The sequence below is a fragment of the Pteropus medius genome, unplaced genomic scaffold, assembly GCF_902729225.1.
Source record: "Pteropus medius unplaced genomic scaffold, Ma_sr-lr_union100, whole genome shotgun sequence".
Taxonomy (NCBI): Eukaryota; Metazoa; Chordata; class Mammalia; order Chiroptera; family Pteropodidae; genus Pteropus; species Pteropus medius.
Window position 1 is genome coordinate 19,835,868 of NW_024349801.1, and position 21,087 is coordinate 19,856,954.

The window sequence follows — 21,087 nt, forward strand, 5'->3', positions numbered from 1 at the left end:
AATGAGGTTGGATTTTTACATGTTTGCAATACTGTCCCCTAGAAGCCCACCAGAGTTTTGACATATAGCATGTTGCTGTTTTCAGAATAATTTTATCCTATCTTATTTGATCCTTACAACATATCAACATTGCAGGTGAAACAACAACAACAACAAAAACCCAGAATGATTCCTGACTTAAAAATGAGCAATTTCAGAGAAGTGCTTAAGAACACAAAGCTGATTAGAGGGCGAGTTTAGCTTAGAACCCAGATCACTGGTTCCTGGGTCAGTGCTCTTTTCTACTTCCTTATTTTCCCTGGTTCTGTGATCATGAAGTAGTGAAGTTTCACAGACTGAATCTTTTATTGTGTCCTCATGTAGTGATCACACTGTAGCTACAGTCTGGCTCCCTGTTTAGCAGTCAAATCCTGTTTTCCTGTATTGTATAGTGTATCAGTGACAGTTTTGAGGTATAATGGGGCTTGGTAGTTATTGAATGAGTGAGTAATAAATAGAAAGTGTGAACTTGAGATTTCTGTCTTTAAACTTTATTCTTATGTCATGCCATATTTGCTTTATGAAAATGTATAAAAAAGAAGGGCATTATTAAGGAAAGGATAGTAATGGTTAAGAGCATGCATGTTAGATTATGTAAGACCTGAATTTGAATCCTGGCTTTGCCTGCTTAGTTCTGGTTACTTGTGCAAGGAACAAGCCAGTTTCCTCATCCGTGGGGAAACAGATGGGTATGTAAACATGAGATTACCACCATGTCTGGCCCATGGGCCTTACATATATAATAGCTATTTAATCACTACCTTTGGCAGGTTCTTTTTTTTCTTTTAGCAATATTTCTTTTTGTTTAGAAAGTGTCCAAGCTAGCATGATTATCTCTAAAGTATATTAAAAGTAGATAGTTTTCAATTATTTCTAACAGTGCATAGATAATATGAAACAATTGATATTTGAAATTAGTCCATTTTATATTTGGAATATATAGGAAAAAACTTATGGAAGATCTACTTTCCTATTTCTTTACATTAGAATAATATAAGTAATTTATATTTCTTAAATTGCTCCATTTGGAGAGCGCAATTATGACCATGCTAGGTGGGATGCAAAGGAATAGGGGGTTTTCATGGTTGAAGGTTGATACTCGAGAACCTGGAACCTAGCATTTAGTATAGAATTTCATATTATTCAGATTCTTAACTTAGATTCTTGAGATCTACAAAGTAGATAACATGCCATTAAGTTACAGCATACTCATTTACACCTTTGTATACCAAAATGAACAAACCAGAGAAAAGCAAGCCTTCTTCAGAATTATATAAAGTGTCTTTTTGAAATTTAATAGAAAACTAACAGCACAGAGGAAACATTTTACTAAATAAACCTCTAGGTTGGATTTTACATTTTTGAATGTAACATGTTACTTGCAGTGTATTTTATTCACTTATAATTACATATTTCTGACTAAGTTTAATATTTTTATAAGTTCTCTTTGTATATGATGTTAACCACTAGTTTTAGATTATAAATATAGGATATCATTTGTTTTTAATTAAAAGATTTAAGAATTACAACAAAGGAAATATTCCAAAACAATTTAGGGATTATAATTATTCTTTTTTTGAAAAATATAGGAAGAGGCTATTTTTGAATTATAGAGTTTTTCACTCAAAAATTTTAATTTATTTTTTTTGACTTCCAGTTGTAGGACTTGAGTAAACAGACTTTTAGAGCTGATTTTCTTATTTGGAAAATGCAAATAATGATACTTGTTCTACTTACCTCCCGTGGTTGTGAAATTAAATCAAATAATATATGTATATAAACCATGCATCTGCTAGATTTGCAATAATGTAGACAAATAAAATACTTTCCTTCAGAGCATGTACCGTGTGGTGGAGGGGAATGTTATTAAACCAGTCATTTTGCAAATAATTATTTACCATTCTATGAGCTAAGTACTAATAAAAATAAAAAAACACAGAGAGGCTGAGACTAGTCTTGCATCAGTGAAAGCTGCTCCGGGGAAGCATCAATAGAAGGGGTTGGGGGAGACCACTCCTGGTGGAAGAGAAATAGTATTTGTGAAGACTCTAAATTTTAAACCCAGGTTGATTGGCCTAACTCCAAAATCCTTATTCTGTCTCCTATGCTATTCTTTGTGTCACTTACCCTAAAAGGCTTAATGTGCTCCCAAACACATCTTCCTTCATTTTATTTCTGGGAGGGCTTAGCAACTCTCTCCCTGGCTAATTGTAGAGCCAAGTGATCAGATTCTTTCTTTATACTAAGGTAATAATGAGATTTAACCCTTACAGGTTATATACTGTGTACTCTTCTTTGTATGCTGTAGAACTCCAGGGATCCTAGAAGCTTGTACAGGAGTAGGAATCTTGTAGATTATGAGGCTGATATGAAACTGCAGTGTTGTTTGTGGCCTGTCATTTAAAAATAGCCTCGTGGTGCTCATGGGGTGCTTTAATAGAGCCAACATTTCCATCAGCCTCTGCTCCCTACCCCCGAGACACTCCAGATAAACAAAGATCTGAGTAATAAACAGTGTGCTTCTGCTGTAGCCTCTGCCTACTCCCACAGACCTCCTGTAAAAAAATCCTAAAGCCACCACTAATGCATTGTATTGGAAGAATGCAAGTAAAAATGGTTCCATTGCTTTAAAAGTTTGGAAAACACTATCCTTGCTTATGTGATGTTCTGGAAAAGTACTTCCTAAATGAGGGTTTTTTTTTTCTCCTGACCTTTCATATCTGTTTATCTCTTGCTACCTGCATTGACTCCCCCAAACATCTTTGTAAGCTGGGGAAGGATTTTTGTTGCTATTCTTAAAGCTTGTGGAAGTAGTGCTGACTAGGGTATTAAAGCCCGATACTTGAAACCTGAAAAAAAAATCTCCTATGCCTTTGTATCTCCAGATAATCTTATGATAGAAAAATTAAATGAAATTAGGCTAAATGCCATTGTTGTTTTATGTAAAACATGTATTATGTTTTAATGCGAATACCTAGTTGACTCTTTTATTGCTGCTAGAGTTTCTAAGTAATTGACTTTTTCCTTTTTAAATCTTTTTCTAATCAATCAGTTAACCTCAACTTTTCTTGTCCTGTTTAAAGGCACTGTATAAATTTGAGGAGGGGAACATTTTAGGCCCTCGCCCATTTTCATTAACTGGTTGTACTTTTCTAGGAATTTGTAAAATTAATTGTAAAGCAGTTTATAGTTCTAGGTAGATGGAGGCTGATGCTTTATTTTAATTGTTGTAAATTTTTGTATTTCTGTGTTTTCAGAGAGTTTCACTTGACCTGATTTAATTGAAACACGAAGTAATAAATTCTTTCCACCACCCCCTATGTCTTCAGTTTTATGTGAAACACTGACTGAAATGTTTGCCTTACGAATTTCTCTTTTTTAAAAGCACCCAGAGATGCACATTTGAGGGGTTTATGCTAGAATACTCTGTCATTATTACTCTACTGTTCTTCCTTTCAAGTTACCTAAACACAGCTGAGTTGGTAAGAGGAGCAAAGACAACAGAATAGTGCTGCCAAGTAGACAGGAAGCTGTAGTGGACCTAGCAAGCAGGGTGGCTGAACACACCTTCCATCCAATCAGCTGTGAGTGCTGTTGCTATGTGCGCTCTTACTCTGCTGCCTTTGTGAAAACCTTACACAGAGAGAAGCGGAATCAGCACCCACCACTGAACATTTGTTTTAACCACTGCAGACATCTGGATCCCTCAGTTACTGACTGTATAGCAATTGACAGCCAGAAGGCAACTTCTTTTATACAAAGATTCCAGTATGGTTTTCAGTGGAAACAAAGGGCTTCACAGAGAAGGTGTGTAATGAAGTGTTTTTAACGGCGTTATTTTTAAGCTTCCCATTTTCTGTAGCTATTTACCACTTGTGATGTTTGCTTTGCATGGATTTTTAATAAATAGGTCTAGAAAAATGATCTCACTTTGAAAAATATTGAACTTAGGGAATTTTCTTTAGCTTCATATAGCCTGTTTTCTTTGAACAGCATTGCTTTAAAGATTATTAAAATGCTGATCTGAACAATGAGTAGGAAGAAAAGAAACCAAAATACAATGTGCTCACTTTAATGGGGGGAAAATAAGATAAAAATGAGAATACTGGGGAGAGAATGAGGTTAACCAGAAACATTAACTGTATTTGGGGGCAGGAGGTGTTTTTAAAAATAAAATCTGTTAAGGGGAATGTATTTAAAATAAGTTACATATTTTTAACTAAAATTTATTGTTTATGAATTTGTCAGATTTTCAGAATTTAGCGTATTGAGAATTTTGACATAGTTTAAGGAATTGATATGCTATCTTTTTTATTAAAGATTTCTGAAGATGCTACCTCAAATTGTACAATCTTTTAATTATTTGATCCATCGACTAGTTCTGTGCAGTTCAGATAAAGGTAGTAGTATAATCTAACTGCAAAGTCAGTGCCATGTTCTATTAAATGTCCATATAGAAAATTGAAAAATAAAGGATTTTGAAGTCGACGTACCACAAATGGTTAAAGGCATATTTTAAAATTAAAGTAGGCCTCTTAAATGTAATAATTCCATATCTGACTTAGTTGATATTGCAATTATGGCAGAATCTTATTAAATTAAACCTCACTAATTCAGTATTTGTAATAATCAAACAGAATATGGGTTACAATTTGTTTTTATGGGATTTGGAAAAACCAGTTTTTATAACATTATAGGAAATCTTTAAAATACCTTAGGTAAACAAAAGTGGGTTTTTTTGCATGTTCTCAAATATTGTGAAATTATAGAGTTCACATAGTTTTTTGAGCTAATGATTCTTTTAAATTAAAGCAGAACAGAAGACTAATTAGCATATTGCTTAATTTCTGAACAATTTTCTTTTGCTCATTCAGTTTCACCTGGTTGTGCAAATGGCTCCTTTTTAATTCAGTGACTTATTTCTAATGAATAAAATTAATGTAATATAAATTCAAAGTTAATATTCAAACTTTATTTCTTATTTCTATAAATGATATATTTTAGAATAGGCTTGGTTTTGATGTTATTGCTGTTCTTTTCAAGAAGTACCTGTCATTAGTAAGGCTTAGCAATCAATGTTAGTATATTTGATAAGTGAGGAGAAATATTTCTTTTCTTTGAAAATAACTCAAAATATATCAGGCTTTTGTGCCTATTACTGATCATTTTCAATGATAGATGTATATTTGTATTAAGTTAAATAATAGATGAGAATTTGCAAAATAAATTGTCCTTAAACATTAAAAAAGTTTTTCACATGAACCTACATGTTGCTGAACTTTAAAGACTGACATTTCTCAGTTTTCCTAATTTGTTAGGTATAGCCCAAAATTTGAACTTCATAGAAGTTATAAACATTATAGCAAAATGAAGAAAGCTATTATATTCTTTGGGCTTGGTGGCCTCCACAATAGTAAAGCACTCATTTGCAGAAGGAGAGCTATAAGGGAGCAGGGATGTTGAGAGGATCCAAGTTCATTAAATAATAACTAACCGTATGGAGGTCAATCTGGTTATTTCCATTTTTTGAGTTATTACTCTCATCAATTACTAATTTTAAAAAAATTATAGAGCCACAAAAACCGAAGTTTTTCTTGAATTGGTTTGCTACCCCTTTCCCTTGGTTTATTTCTTAAGAATTAATAGACTTCCAAGAGCAGCCTGATTTCATTCAAATGCTGCAAAAGATAAAGGAACATGATATTGGCAAGAAAGTTGGGTCTGTTGCTGTGTCACACAAAAGCTTTGCCATTGTGTTGTTGCAGGAGGAATAGTCTTGGCAGAATCCCAGATTTTATTCCTAGGCTCAGCACCTAAATATATTTTTTTATACTGGAATTTATGAAAGTTCCCGTTCAATATTAAAACCTCAGGATAGTAACTGAGGTTTACAATTTCGTCAAATATAGTAACATTATTAGAATATTTAAACTTCGAATTTATATTTGACAATAGAATTTTTGTCAATTCTATTTTGACAATAGAATTTCTTTAAATTGGCTATACCTTTGTGTACTTATAAGTAGAAAAATACTTCAGTTCTCAAAAATAGTGATTTTTTAGCCACTTGATTAAGAATAGCAAATAGAAGTGCTCATATTTATCAGATGCAGTGCTTGCTATAACTGATTTATTTTAAATAGAATAGTTTCTGTTTATTGTGAAATCACCAGGCAATATTATGTAAATAGTATTCATTTACAGTTCTTCAAAAAATTCTGTAATTTAAAACCTCAGGTTGGGGAGGGGTAACAATCTGAGTTTTTCTTTTTCTCTTGAAATCTGTGAAATCTTTTTTTAATCATTCCTACTTCAAGTATTATTCCAAATGTTTGCTTTCTATATATATGCTTTAAGTGCTTTGTGACACATGTTTTTTGACTATTCCTTGAAGAAATTTCATTTTTTGTTCATATTCTGAATCCAAAAGTGATTTGATTATTATAGTCAGCTGGCCAGGGAAGTTTAATCTTGACAACTTATTTGTCAGGCATTTTCACATGGCGATAGTGCTATTGCATAAACTATATTGTTTTTGCAAGAGTATAGTAAATCTTTTTTTAAATTTTCACATGTCACTGTATCTAAAATCAAAGACCTGAATTTTAAAACTATAGCTGTTTGCAGTATTGCTTGAAGCCGATTATATAATCCTTTGTGAAGAGGCCAAGGTAAAAGTGGTAGCATGATGACTATTAACTAAGAAACTGAAAATAATCATCTTCTTTCTTCAGTGGTATCCTAAGTTTTATTCTTTCAAAGACTTCTGAACATCAAATGATTTGAATTATAAGGTTTAGGATAAGCCCAGGACGTTAAAATGATAAATTACAATAAGCAGTCAAGATAAGGTAGAAAAAATAACGTTCATATGTAGTTGGGCTTCAGATTTTGCTATAATTTCTCGTCATCCAGAATATGAAAGGGAAACTCTACCAATGAGTTCTCTGTGTCCCTGTTATTTAACATTTTATTGCTAAATTTGGCTATTAAAAATTAAGTCGTTTTCTGTTTTCTTAACATTTTGAGGGGTTTTTTTTTTTGGTTTTTTTGTGTGTGTTTTTTTTTAGTTCAAATTTGGGATAGCTTGTCTTATCTATTCTGTATGATTTATTTTTATTTTGTTGTGTGATATTGGGCATGGTTTTACCTCTTTGAGCCTTAGCTCTCTCATCAATATAATGAGGTCTTAGGGTAATTATGGAATTTAAATTGAAAGAATGTATGAAAACGACTTAGATTGGTGACAGAGTTTTAAGACAATAAAATGTGAGATTTTTATCATATTAAACTTTTCTTTAAAATTATTCTGTATTTTAAAATTTGGAGAGTTTTCAGCATGGTTTTTTAGACTTTTCCCCTGCACTTTATATATGCAAGTATCCTTTTAGGTTTCTATATTCTAAGGTGGATACTTCATGATCTGGAAAGTCATGGAAATATGGAGGTTTGAATAAAAGAAAGGGCAAGGTTTGTAGGGAAGTACATGACTAAATCTCTGAAGAAAGATAATAGTAACGGTAAGGAAATAATGAGTAAAATGGGAAGATAAATAAGAGAAGACAGGAAAAAAACATTTGTGCTGTTTGATGTAGTATTTTTGGTGTGTATGTGTGAGCATGTGCACACGCAGATGAGTGCCCACAAATGTTGAGCTAACTGACTAGAGTTTCTAAGTTCATTGAGGATTTGTTTACTGGGAAGTAACTTGTTTCTGACTTTTCAGTTCCTCGATGAGGATTGGGCTAAGGATAAACTTGTATTTGCCACCCATATTAATGTCAAGGGACAAGCCAGCTGCCTGGGAACCAGAAATTAAATGTTATTGCATACACGATGAATGTAATTGTCTTGAAATATAAGAATTTCCAGAATTAAAATCTGGTGGTGTAATACTGAATTTTTAAAACTCAAACTTCTAAGCCAAGTATTCAGAAAATGCTCTTTTATTTGTCATTTTAATAGGTGCACAAAATTTCAACTGACTACAGAATTTTCATTGCTTTCTGCAATCATAATTTTGTGTTATTTTTGGAAAGAGATTTAATCTGGGTTCCCATCCTGGCTTTCACATTTTCATCAAATGCTAAGATTTTGTGATTCCTACATAAACATATTATTTAGCTGCCCAATTTGTTGAAGATACAGTTTAGCTTATTAAGAATTAGAGAAAAGACAATCTCTTCTAAGTGTATTCCATTTTATCAGTCAGTGCATTCAGTAGTACTGCCCAAGAGGCTTCTGCATTGGGTCCAGAGACTATTTTGCAACTGAAAAAAGGGGTAGGAGAACCTTTTCAGAAATAAGTATCTTGGTTTTACATGATTGCATTGCATTGGTGTATTTGTTTTGGGTAATGCATACTTAGCATAAATCAAAAAATCTACACAGAAAAAGAACAGATGTCACTATGTTGGTGTTTCTCAGTTTGGTGTACTATCTCTTTTGAGAATCTGCTGAACTATCAGTCCCCTTTCTAGTGGAGAGAAATGCATCTGTGTATACATGCACATAATTTTGTGAAAAGTTTCCAGAGGTTCATAAGTTTTCTTAGGTTAAGAAATCTTGTTAAACATAACTTGATTTTAGTCAGAGAATAAAAGCACAGTAATTTTTTTAAAATGAGGCTTAGAACAGATTGGATAAGGACCTCAAGGATATGTATCAAGCAAAGTGTTAAGTAGTGAACATGGGGAGCTGTTTTGTAGCATCTAGGGAGATAGTAAAATGTTCCAACAGGTACTCCATATATTAGCACTCTTGCACATAGATTTGCTCTGGGGAGTACACCATATTCCTGAGTTAACCCTGTATTCTGGATGGGCTTCTGATAGAGAACTTAGGACAAAAGGACCAGGCCTGGAAGGCAGTGTTCAGGTACCCAGGTCCTAAATGCCATCTCTAAGTTGTGGAGCGAGATTTGAGGAGACCTAGAAGATAACTCCTTTGGTCTTGGACTACCACCAAGAATGTCTTCCAGAAATCACTCTACACTAGAGACGATAGGTCCACTGTTATGGATGTCACCTACTTCCACCTTTGAGAGAACTGAGCAGAATTGATCTTGCTGTCTGTGCTGAAGTTTCTCAACTCTTAATTAAAAACAACTCTCTGTTCCATCCACTTTTTATTTTTGCAGAAGTTTTAGGTTTCACACATACAAATACACTTAGTGGAAAATATGAATGTTGAGAGAGTACTTAGAACTAGGGACCATGCATGTGGTAGAGAGAAGGAGGTCGAAAGGACAGAGTGTATTTTTTGGGACCAGCCTATGTTGTAACCATATTCCCACGAGGTAAAAATGTAAGACTAAATTAGGTTAAGCTTGAGGATAATTTTGGAAAGTTATGTGCCAGTTATCTGGGATTAGTAAAGCTGGAACAAAACAAAATAGCACTAGAATAGTGGATTGTTGCTTTTTTAGCACAGACTTGTCTTCTGAGTATATAGCTAAATGTAGAATATGTGGTTTTGAGAGACAGGATTTTTTTGTTTCCTTTTGTCACAATGTTTTCTCAGCTTTTTGTCTCATGGTTCTTTCTGCAGAGTGTGTGGAGTGATAAGACCATGTAATCAGGAATATTCCCACAAAGGACAATGAAAAGGACAATATTTCCAACTTGAGGATTTTTCAGGCCCTGAGACCATGATGAATTAGGTCTAATGGTTTATGTAGAGCACAGAAAAATGAAATCAAATAGGGTTAGTACAGGTAAGGAAATGAAAAAATCTGTTTAGCTCTAAATTTGTGCCCATGCATCCCTGATGGCATGGCTGAAAGCATAATTCTGGCAGCCTGAATTAGGCAAAACAAATGGATACTGGTAAATTTCCTCAATAACTCTGACTAGCTCTAACTCTTACATTTTAAATATCAAGTCCTCTGAGAGCTTTTCCTGATGTCTAAGACCGAGTTCCCACCTAAACATTCCCATAGCACCCTGATCTTATCCAATTATCATTTATCACATCACCATGGATTAGACTTATCTGTCTCCTCTCCATAATACTGTCTTCGACTTGAAGGCAGTACAGCAGCTTGTTGTCCCATTGCCTTCTGCAAGAGAGCTTAATTTCACTGACAGTTTTTCACATGTAGATAGTTCTCTTCACCCATTCTTATGTTATAGCCAGTCTTCAAATTTCTTAAAATTTAGTTCTCTTTCTAGGGCTTGGGTTGCCCTCAAGTCATCACATAAACAGCCAGTAGGCTGCTATGATGAATTTTCTCTATAATCCCTTAAAAGACTGTTGAGGCCTAGAAATTACAAAAATTAGTTTGGAAATTAAACTCAGAAAGTTCTCTCTCTCTCAATTTTGATAACTTAAATGTTTTTGTCCTGGGCTAGAGATTTGGTGATTACCTAATGCAATTTCATTATTTTAAAAACGAATATTTCCTTGTCCCATTTAAGAGAATTATACTGATAAATTAAAGGACACTAAAAACAACTCACAAAACAATTTCAGTACAAAAGGGAGGACAAGAACTAGACCCCTCTTGACTAAACTAAGACCTGTTTTTTAGGAAGCAAATAAAGGTCAGGAAAAGGCATTGTTTTAGGCGATACATTTGTAGAATTTTATTTCCAACTTTGACTTTTTAAATTTGAAAAAATAGAAAAACAGTTAGTAATTAAAATATCAAATCCAAGAGTAGAATACAATAATAATTATCTGGAAAGGAGAATGGCAAGCTTTTATTGCTTGAAGCATAACTAAGCTGAAATAGGAAGAAAATAACATATAATGGAATATTGACCATTCATTATTTCAACAAGTGTCAAGTGCTTGTTCATGCCAAGCCCTGTGCTAGGAAACAGGATCAACTTGTTTTCATGGAGCTTAATGGGTTAGAAAGAGGAGAAATGCAAATACTGATTTGTGCTAAGTTTTAGGAGGGAAAAACAGAAGTTGCAGTGAGCTTTCTAAGTACAGTAAAAAGCCGTGGAAGAGTGTAATGGACTAGATGAGATGGGCTAAAACTTATTCAAAAATGATGTGTTTAAGCTGAAATAGAAATCGTCATTATTTCATAATTTTTTAATCTGTAAAACTTTACATCAAGTGGTAAAGTTAAAATTTTAACTCCATAAAAGTAAAAATTCTTTTAGTAAATGTAGTGAAAAAATTCCTATGCACAAGAGCAACAAAAAAATTAATTAATTTTGAATGAATTTAATAGAAATATTCAGGGCTTTTATTAAGAAAATTTTAAAATTTCAGAGAATGTTTTAAAAGTCTTCAATAAATGGTGATATTTGAACCTTTAAAATACAGTTTTTAAAAAGTTAGTTGAAGTGATTTTTGATTTACTAGCTATAATTTTGGGGAATCAAGTCTATGGCCATGCTACCCTGAACAAGACCAATCCCATCTGATCTCGGAAGCTAAGCAGGGTCTGGCCTGGTTAGTACTTGGATGGGAGACCACCTAGGAAGAACAGGTGCTGTAGGCGTAAAAAATAAAAAAATAAGAGATCGTAAGCTGACAAGTTCCTTGCAATCTGTGAGGTCAACCAAGGGTTGCCTTGCCTAAAAAAATAAATAAATAAAAAATAATTTTGGAGAATCATTGAAGAATTAGTAAGGTATCTGAAGACCAGAAAGAAGTTGGAGTGTTCTCCTGATGCACAAAAGGATAAGTCATCTTCTTACCACAAAGGTTTTCCATGGCGTGGCTTTAAGAATATTGGCATAGTTGAAGAGAAGAATTAAAACAACTGAGGTGGGGCCAGGAGGCATGCCAGGAGGGGAGTGCTGGAAACAGGAGGAATTCTGGTGATTCAGTGGAATACAGAGGGTGGGATATCTTGAGGTGGCTCTAGGAGAAAATGAGTCGATCGGTTTAGCTGGAGCATTAGATGCATAGAGGAGAGTAATACGAGGCGAGGTGAAAAAAGGACCCTATCTACATTTTTTCACTCCTTCTCTCATGACTGTCCTTTATGTATCCAATGTTCTGGGCAAACTGGGAATGGTGAGGGATCAGGTATGGGCGGCTATTAATAGAAACAGACTTCACCAGTGATTGCTTATTGGGGACAAGAGAAAAGGAGGAGGCATAAAGATGATTCTAAGATTTTGAATCACAAAAGGCAAAAATAGCTGTGGTTGGGACAACTTTTGTACTCTGGTCAGCGCCCCATTATTATTTTAGGCTGTGGTGGCTAGATATACCAGGATCAGTCTGTGCTTGTGGCAAAAAGTGATGTTAACAATAAATGGGATCGTATATTTTATGACTCTAAAAATTGGCACGAGATATTATTCAGATTGCAAGGAGCCATCTAATTTCACATACTTTCATTTTACAAATGAGTTTGCTGAGGGTCACAGAGTTTAATTGACCTTTCTCAAGGTCTTGAGGCTAATTTATTATGAAAGCAGATTGGTACATTTATTCTCTGAACAGATGATTTTGGAATAATATAACAATAAATAATTGCTTGATCATAATAACTATATCAATTAAGTACAGTTGTGTGAATTGGCTGAACTAAAACCATTTTAATCTGGTTCTAGGAAATTTTCTGTACTTGGCTGACTGAAGTTAATGATAATGACCACAGAGTCATCTAATAAAACATTAATTAAAAACATATTAGCATTAAATCCCACTGCTCGATCATTATCTTTATCAAAAGATACTGCCTTTGGCAGAGTTACCATTTTAAAGGGGAAATAGAGGAATATGAAACTGCCTTTGAGGAAAATAAATTAGAAAAAAGTGTTGCTTCTGTTTTCACCCACCTATAGCAAGGTGATATTATTTCAATAGCCATTTACAATTAAATTGTAATTTTCCATTCTGAATAATTGATCTCCCCACATTTGTGCAGAGGTTAATGAATGAATCCACTTGAACAAGCAAATGATTACAAGGAGTGGCATTGTCTGCCTTCTTCAAGTGGTTGAATCACTAAAGGAACTAGTGGATATTCTTTCTCAGTGCTATTACATCATCTCATTTTCTTTTTTGGCAAGCTATCACTCTCATAGACTTCTGGTCCATTGCCCCCTTTTTTAGAGTTGGCAGTTTTCCACTTTTGTGGAATATGGTATCTATTCTGCCTATCATTGTTCTTTTAAATGACGGATTAGCTTCTCAGGCTGCTTGAGGTAGGAGTAGTGAGGAGGGAGGGGAAGAACCCCATAGAACTGTAGTTGGACTCTTGGTTCCTATTCACAGAGAGGCTAAAGTCAACTAGCTTTCAGCTTAGTACCTACCTTATGGTGATAGTTCCAGTGGCTGATCCTCAGACCTGTGCTAGTTTAACATCATCTTTTCATTTGTCAATAGCAAAGATGATAGACAGCCTTTCTCAAGAGGGACTGTTCTTTTTCTGTGATCATGCCTTCCAATTTTTTAATTAAATGCCTTTTCTTTTTTAAAAGATAGTAGATAGTACTTTATTTTCTAATTTTGCTTTTAAGAAGTGAAATATTAAAATTTTAGTAGTAAGCACCTTAGCAAGGAGCTTTAGAAAGTTTATTTTAACAAATTTTAGCAAGCAAGCAAGCAAGCAAACTTTAACGAGCTTATTTTAATTTTTTATACTGTCATCGATACAGATTATCTTTATGCATTATTTTAAAATAACAAACATAAAATTATGTTATAATTTAACCTAATAAACTTTATCATGAATTTTTCTAAATATTATTCAAGTATTTTAATGGCTGTAGTATATTTTACAATGTTGATATAATATCACTCAAACCATTTTCCATAGGCAATTAAAAATTTTTTTTAACTTTCCTTTTATTGTAGCTATAACATGGATTTTCAATAAGGTTTTAATTTTTATGCCTTTGAGTAAACATCCTCTCTAGAAAGATGAAACAGTCTTTTCTATGTGTTTACTTTTTTATTTCACTTTATTTGAGTAAATTATTTCCCTTTGCATTTAGTTTTTGAAATAGCAATAGTTTAACTAACATATAGAATAATAGAATTAGAAATACTTTGTCAACCATATATTATAGAAATATTTTCCCTTCTATTCTTTATCTTTTAGGAATATTTAGATTTTATATATTTTAATCTGTTAATATTTTCCTTTCTGAGTATTTTTCTATTATTCCAAGCTGGGAAACTTCTCATTTTTCCATTGGTCAAATAAATACATATTGAATATTCTGCTAGTTTTCCCTATTAAAATTTTATTTTAGATGTGACTCTTTATTAGTAAAGTATTTATTTTGATTTATGGTAAAGTGCTATTTTTTAAAGTGTGATACAGAGATCACCCACATCATTCCAATTTTTGTATATGTGCTGCTGGAGCGAGCACCAGAGATCACCCACATCAGAGGCTTAGAGCTTTCTTGTTAAACATGCAGACCACCTGAGTCAGACAGTGTCTCTGGGAGTCGGACCTGGGAAAACAACTTTTCTACAAGCTTCTGAGATGATACTTGTATTAAGATCCTACTGCTGCTGTAAGAAATCATCACAACTTTTGGCTTAAAACAACACAAATTTATGGTGTCACAGTTCTGAAGGTCAGAGTTTAAAATGAGTCTAAAGGGCTGTCTTTCTTCTGGAGGCTGCAGGGAAAAGTCTGTCTCCTTGACTTTTTTTAGCTTCTAGAGGTCTCCTTATTTCTTGGCTCATGGCCCCTTCCTTTATCTTCAGAGCTAGCAGTATGCATCTTCTCTCCTCTCTGACTTCTTGCCTCTCTTTTATAAGGATTTGTGATTATGTTCATAAGGCCCACCAGGATAATCCAGGAAAAAAAAACCAATTTCAAGATCCTTAATTTAGTCACATCTGCAATGTTCCTTTTGAATGTAATGTTACATATTTTACAGATACCAGAGATTGAGACACGAACATCTTTGGGAGGCTATTATTCTGTCTATCACAATACTTAAAAAATTATAATTTGAGAACCATTTGGTGTATGGTAGATACTCAATATTTTTTCCTCAGTTACTATGTATACTCAAACTGTTAAATATTCTGTTCTGTCTTAAAAAGCTTATATAAGATAGAGGCCTTAAAGTTTTACATATAATTAATTGTTTTGGGAGCTCTCCATTTTATTTCAGTAGTCTTTTAAGAACTATCTAGTAAAGTAAAAAGTTGGTAATCCTCCTCTAGTGTTTTTGTGTTTCCTACCCATGATTTTAAAAGCTGTTAAAGGCACATGTACCTTGCATGTGCCCTCTAGTTTGGAAGAATTTGATTTAAAAATTACAGAAGTAGTACATAGTGTTCGAAACATAATTTAAACAAAAACAATGTATAAATAGGGGAAACTGCCGAATCCTCCTTACTGCCTCCTGACCTCCTCCTGTGTTTACTTTCCCAGGGATAAACAGGTTCTACAGTTTTGTGCATGTATCTCCACTCTTTCTCCTACCCTCATATAAATATGCATAATATTGAATATCTTAAAACTTTTTAAAACTAAATGGAATTATATTCTATATATTATCCGTAACTTGATCTTTTAAAGTTTTCATCATTCAAATTGTTTATTAGAGGGATTATATAAATCACATATATCAGGGCTTTTTTTTTGGTTATATAAACATAGCAAACCTATATACAAAATTCTAAATATCTAAATTCAGACGTTAGGCATGTATAACATAGGCTTGTTCAGCTAGAGATTTTCTGTATGTTTTGGGGAAGGTTATATAACCTGTCTAGACTTTTTCTGGTACTTCTTTGATCTTTAACCAGAGAGAATTTGTAAAAATAATTGAGGTAAACTACATGAAAGTATTTATTACTCAGAAAAATGTAATAGAAACAAACATGCCATGTTGGCTTTAATGAGATTTAAAAGGATTGATTCTAAAAATGCTGGACTTGAAATATAAAAATCTGCATAAATTTAACATTGAGATGGACTTTAAGATACAGGTGAAGAAAAATCAATTTAGTAATGGAGCCTGACTTGGTTTTAGGAACTCTGTCATGTATTTAGAAATGCTAACTTCAAGATAATATGTGAGAGAAGCGGGGGAGCGTGCACTAGCTTAAAGATTTTATAAAAAGTTGAAAGCCTCCCCATAATAAAATGGAGATGAGATTTGAATCTGTTCAGTCTCTCTTCAAGACTTTCCACAGCTGTTGAAAGGAAAAAAATTTTCGAAACCAGCTGAAACAAGTTTTTTTTTATTATAATGAACTTAGTACAATTTCCTTATTCTTATATCTCTCATACAACTATAAAACCAATACAGTTTTAAAAAGCTGAAGGCAAATAAAACTGTAGAAAGAGTAAACTTCATGATGTGTTATGAAGTCATTGGTCAAAATGTGAATACAGTACTTGGTATTATGGGTCAAGTCTTTTTGAATTGAGCATGTCTCTGATACAATGACTTGATATTTGCTTGTTGTTTAACCCTGTCAACTTTTCGGTACCCCAGGCCACAGTGACATTTTATACACAACACAAAAGCATCATCTGTGTTTTTGTTATTACAAATTAGTCCAGAGCTATTAAAATCATGCTTTTTAAATACTAGCAAAATTATAAATGTAAGTCATAACTGTAAATATGAACATGACTGAAATTATAAGGCAATTCTCGATTATCGTTGGCTACCCAGATGGTCCAGAATAGATTGGTGCTTATTTTTGAGATTTTCAGTGCAATAAATCACAGGTTAAATTTAGAGAGAGGCGAGAGAGTGACCAGATCCTCAGTACATCCACAGATCCCAGTTTGAGAACCACTTCTACCTCAGCTGTGTATTATGAATGGATAGATATATGCAAATTCACAGCTATACCTGAAAACACCACTAAACATATGTTAAAGTGGGACTCTTGCTTTGCCAATATCACCACTATCTGTGTATGGCACCCCTTGCTTAATATCCTCATTTTTTCCCATTGCTTGGCCTTAAGCTTCCACTAGAGCTGTGGTTCTCAATCCTGGTTTCAAACTAGAATTACCTAGGAAGCTTTTAAAAGAATAGAATACCCAGTCTTGAATTGGTCCCTGAGTTTTATTTGTGTTTTGTTATTGTTGTTCTTTGGTTTAAAGCTCTCCAGAACTATTGGAAAGTTTTCATATAATAGTGCTTACTGTGTGCCAGACACTGTTCAACACAATATACTGTTACCTCATGAAGTAAGTGATGCTATGAGATAGGTATTGCCTTTATTTTTCAGGAAAGTTAAGTTTAGAGAAACCGAAAAGGTTTCCTTGGGCTACATAGTTATTAGCAGCAGAACCAGGATTCAAATTGTTAACCATGATCTTAGCCACGAAACTATAAATATACAGTCTTATTTCACCCTATTATTACAATATAGATTTACTTAGACCAATCATCATTAAACACTTTGATGAAAGTATTTTTACTTTGATTAGAAATATATAAGCATAAAGCATAAGTGTAGCTCATATAAACACCTGCAGCTATAGGTATCTCTTTTTTCCTTCAATTAAGAAGTTTGTTGGATAAATGATTTCATTCTCTAAGATTTCTTTTCAAAAGAGGCTAAAAAGCATTCAGTTAGTTAGCTCACTTTGTTTTCGGGTCTCTTCAAACATATTGCATTTAAATCAGTATCTGATAAAACTGATCATTTTAGGGTTACCATATTTGGTTGATGTTAACATGTACATTTCCTACATTTTAAATCTTTGAAATCAAATTATTTCTTATACTTGACGGCACATTGTAGTTTAATTGGAAGATTTTGTTTCTTTCTTAGTGAAAGATAAAGTAGTCATATGTCTTAAAAATGATGACATCTTATTTTTGATGAATTAACAATAGTAATTGTACATGGGATGACCATTCCATTTATAATCAGAGGTAAAACGGTGTGATGTATTATTATTATTGTTGTATATATTAAATGAGATAAAATATTCATCATAGTTTCTGGCACATAGCAAGATCTTAAGAAGCGTCAGCTAGATGTTACTATAACATTATAACTATTAGTGTTAAAATTGCAGGATGAACCAGAGAGCAGGAGGGGGGAGTAAGATAGGGGTAAAAAGGGTTAAATATGTGGTAATCAAAGGAAATCTAACTATGGGTGGTAAACACACAATGCATTATATATACGACATACTGTTGAATTGTACACTTGAAACGTATTGGATTTTGTTGAACAATGTCACCCCAATAATTTTTAATTAAAGAAAAAAAAAACAAACCTGTAGGATAGATCCACAACTACAGACCAGAGAGCTGTGTCCAGCAGTCTTTTATTCAGTGTAAATGAGAGAAATCAACTCTTTTTTCAGCTATTTTTGACGGATAAGTCCCTTTATAAACAGAAATCTGACATTAAATTGATATTTTCTAGACTGCTGTATTTACAGAATGTTGAAAGCTATCATTATATAATATACCATACTACTCATGAGGGACTCTTATTCTGGCATATTCTCAAAATATGGAATTTAATATAAGTATTCAATAGTCTAGTCCAAGGAAATTTTGTCTAAGAAACAAAGCACCAGAGGTTGTATGAGACATAAGATTATTATCAACAGACTTTGAGAATGTCAGTATTGTAAAAACTGTGCTTCCCACAGTAACTTAACAATTTTTTACTTGTAATAGAAGTCCAATAGCAATGTTACAGAAGGAATATTTCTTCCTTCTACCAGTAACTATCCTATTTCTTTCAGGCCCTGAAGACATCTAAGTATATTCATACTTATCAGGCATTAAAATGCTTAATATAAAACATTAACTCACTCTGTTAATTTAAGTTTTCACAAAAGGCCAGATTTTTGGTCCTGAGACAGTAGACTCATCTGAGCTTTGATACTTTTTTTTGCTTGAGAAGTTGTTTTCTTCTATAATTTTTTTTCCTTTATTATTGATGCTTCCTTGGGGAAACTTTTAAAGTACAATTTTAGGATAAGTAAATAGATTATTTTCATTATTGTTTTTATTTTTTAAATCTGCAAAAAGTAAAAAATAAAAATATTTTCTTACATTATATAGAAGGCAATTTTTTTAATTAATAAACTTAATTTTTTAGAGCAGTTTTATGTTCCTACCAAAACTGAACAAGAAGTCAGAGTTCTCATATATGCCCTGTCCTCACAGATGCACAGCCTCCCCCAATATTTATATCCTACATTACAGTGGTATATTTGTTACAATCGATGAACCTATATTGACACATCATTTCCACCAAAAGTTTATAGTTTACATTAGGGTTCACTCTTGGTGAATAAGTTTTTTCCCCCTAGTGTTTCATAGGAGGTAAATATTTTTTAATGTATGGATATTTTTAACTAAAAATAAATGATGTGCGTTGAAAAACAGTATGTTCTTCATCAGTTCTTGTCTAGAGATTTTTTTTTTGTTTTTTAAAAGATTTGTTTGGCACATTCTAAATTAAGTAAAAGACGGCATTTCCTTGAGGGATTTATTTTACATATTTGTCCAATCAAAATGACCTTATAAACTTTCTCAACCTGATAAAGGACATCTATGAGAAATCTATACCCGATATCATACTTCATGGTGAAATATTAACTACTTTCTTTCTAAGGTCAGAAAGAAGGCATCCAGTCTAGCTACTTTTATACCACACTGTATACCTAGCCATTGCAATAAGCTAAGGAAAAAAAAAAATAAGTACAAAGACTGGAAAGAAAGAAGTAAAGCTATTTATAGTGACATGATTGTTTATATAGAAAATCCTAATATATTAGATACAGAAATGAATGAGCTAGCTTCTATCTTCAAGGAACTCACTGGTTATTAATGTTATATATATACTATATATAATATATAATATACAATAATATATAAATAAGAAATATCTGCCTGAGGGCGTGAAGGAGGTTTCACTTCTGCCTATTAAGTGATTTTTAAACTGGTTCTTAAAAAGTAAGAGTTTGGGTTTTAAATTGTAAATAATGGGAACCATTATGGAAAATTAAGCCAGCAAAATCATATTTTAAATAGAATTCCAACAAGGAAGATGAGAATGGATAAGAAGGGTAAGAGACAAGATGCAGGGAGACCAATCACAGAGCTGTTTTAATTATCTGTGCAAGAAATGATGGCTTTAATAGTATTGGCAGGGATTATTACAGTGTGGAAAAAAGTGGCTAGATCTAGTTAGGAAGTACATTTTATAGGACTCAATTGCCAAGTTTTTGACTTGGGCAATTGAGCTTGGATAGTCTGCCGTGCGACTCTAGCCACCTTGAACATGTATGTAGGGAATTCAAGAGGAATAGCAAATTTGGGGTTGGAGGAACATGGGTGCATGGGTAGTAGGGGATAGTAAGATATAATGTTGGACTTAGTGAATTCTACATGTATTTGTTACTATTTTCTTTTTATTTTCCCTTTATTTCTCTTTCTTTTCTCTCAATCTTCTCCCCCTGCCCCCACCTTGACTTTATTAAGTAGCCATGCTGTAGAACAAAAAGTTTTCTTTTTCCTTTTGAGTAAGACTAATGTAATGATTCAGTGTTTGATATACCTCCTTTCTGATCATCACAACAATTATGCAAGGTGGTTGAATAGTTATTACAATTGCTAGAGATTCATAGTACTAGTCACCATTTCTCCCTCTGAGTTCCAACTGGAATTATGTACACACATGATTGATAGTAGAATAGGAAATAAAGTATCACTTTATTAAACAGGGCATGCACCTCATAATCCCCCACGTGCAAGGCTTCTGGAAACCCATTTATGTCTGGTATTTTCACTCCCACTTTCATTAATCGAGAACATCTAGGCACGGGTTCCAGCATTCCTTATTCAGAAATCTGAAGCTAAGTGTAAGACTACTTCCTCTGAGTTTCAGGAAGGGGCAGGAAATACAGAGTGGAATTCCTGGCTTTTAGCTTTGGTGTACTAGTCATCTTGGGCTGCCATAACAGAATACCATAGATTGGGTGACTTAATCAACAGAAATTCATTTTCTCACAGTTATGTAGCCTGGGAAGTCCAAGATCAGGATGCCAGCTGATTTGGTTTCTGGTAAGGTTTCTGTTCCTGGCCTGCAGACTGATGCCTTCTCCCTATGTGCTCACATGGCCCTTCTTCTGTGCCTGTGCCTGCAGAAAGAGAT

At 33.4% G+C, this 21,087-nt stretch overlaps 1 protein-coding gene and 1 pseudogene across 7 annotated transcripts in view; both read left to right on the plus strand.

Annotated features, from left to right (window-relative positions):
* Positions 1 to 21,087, plus strand: part of ATOSA (atos homolog A) — an 81,502-nt gene that overhangs the window by 19,322 nt on the left and 41,093 nt on the right. For 2 of the 7 annotated variants that reach the window (XM_039889003.1, XM_039889004.1), the window contains exon 1: positions 1,652 to 3,846. The exons of 4 other annotated variants lie outside the window; for them this stretch is intronic. In XM_039889003.1, the coding sequence (XP_039744937.1) occupies positions 3,810 to 3,846 (37 nt within the window). In that variant the 5' untranslated portion in view covers positions 1,652 to 3,809. Of the gene's footprint in view, positions 1 to 1,646; positions 3,847 to 21,087 lie in introns of those variants that run through there. One more of the 7 variants, XR_005658678.1, reaches the window with a different exon arrangement.
* Positions 11,382 to 11,500, plus strand: LOC120623169 (uncharacterized; annotated as a pseudogene).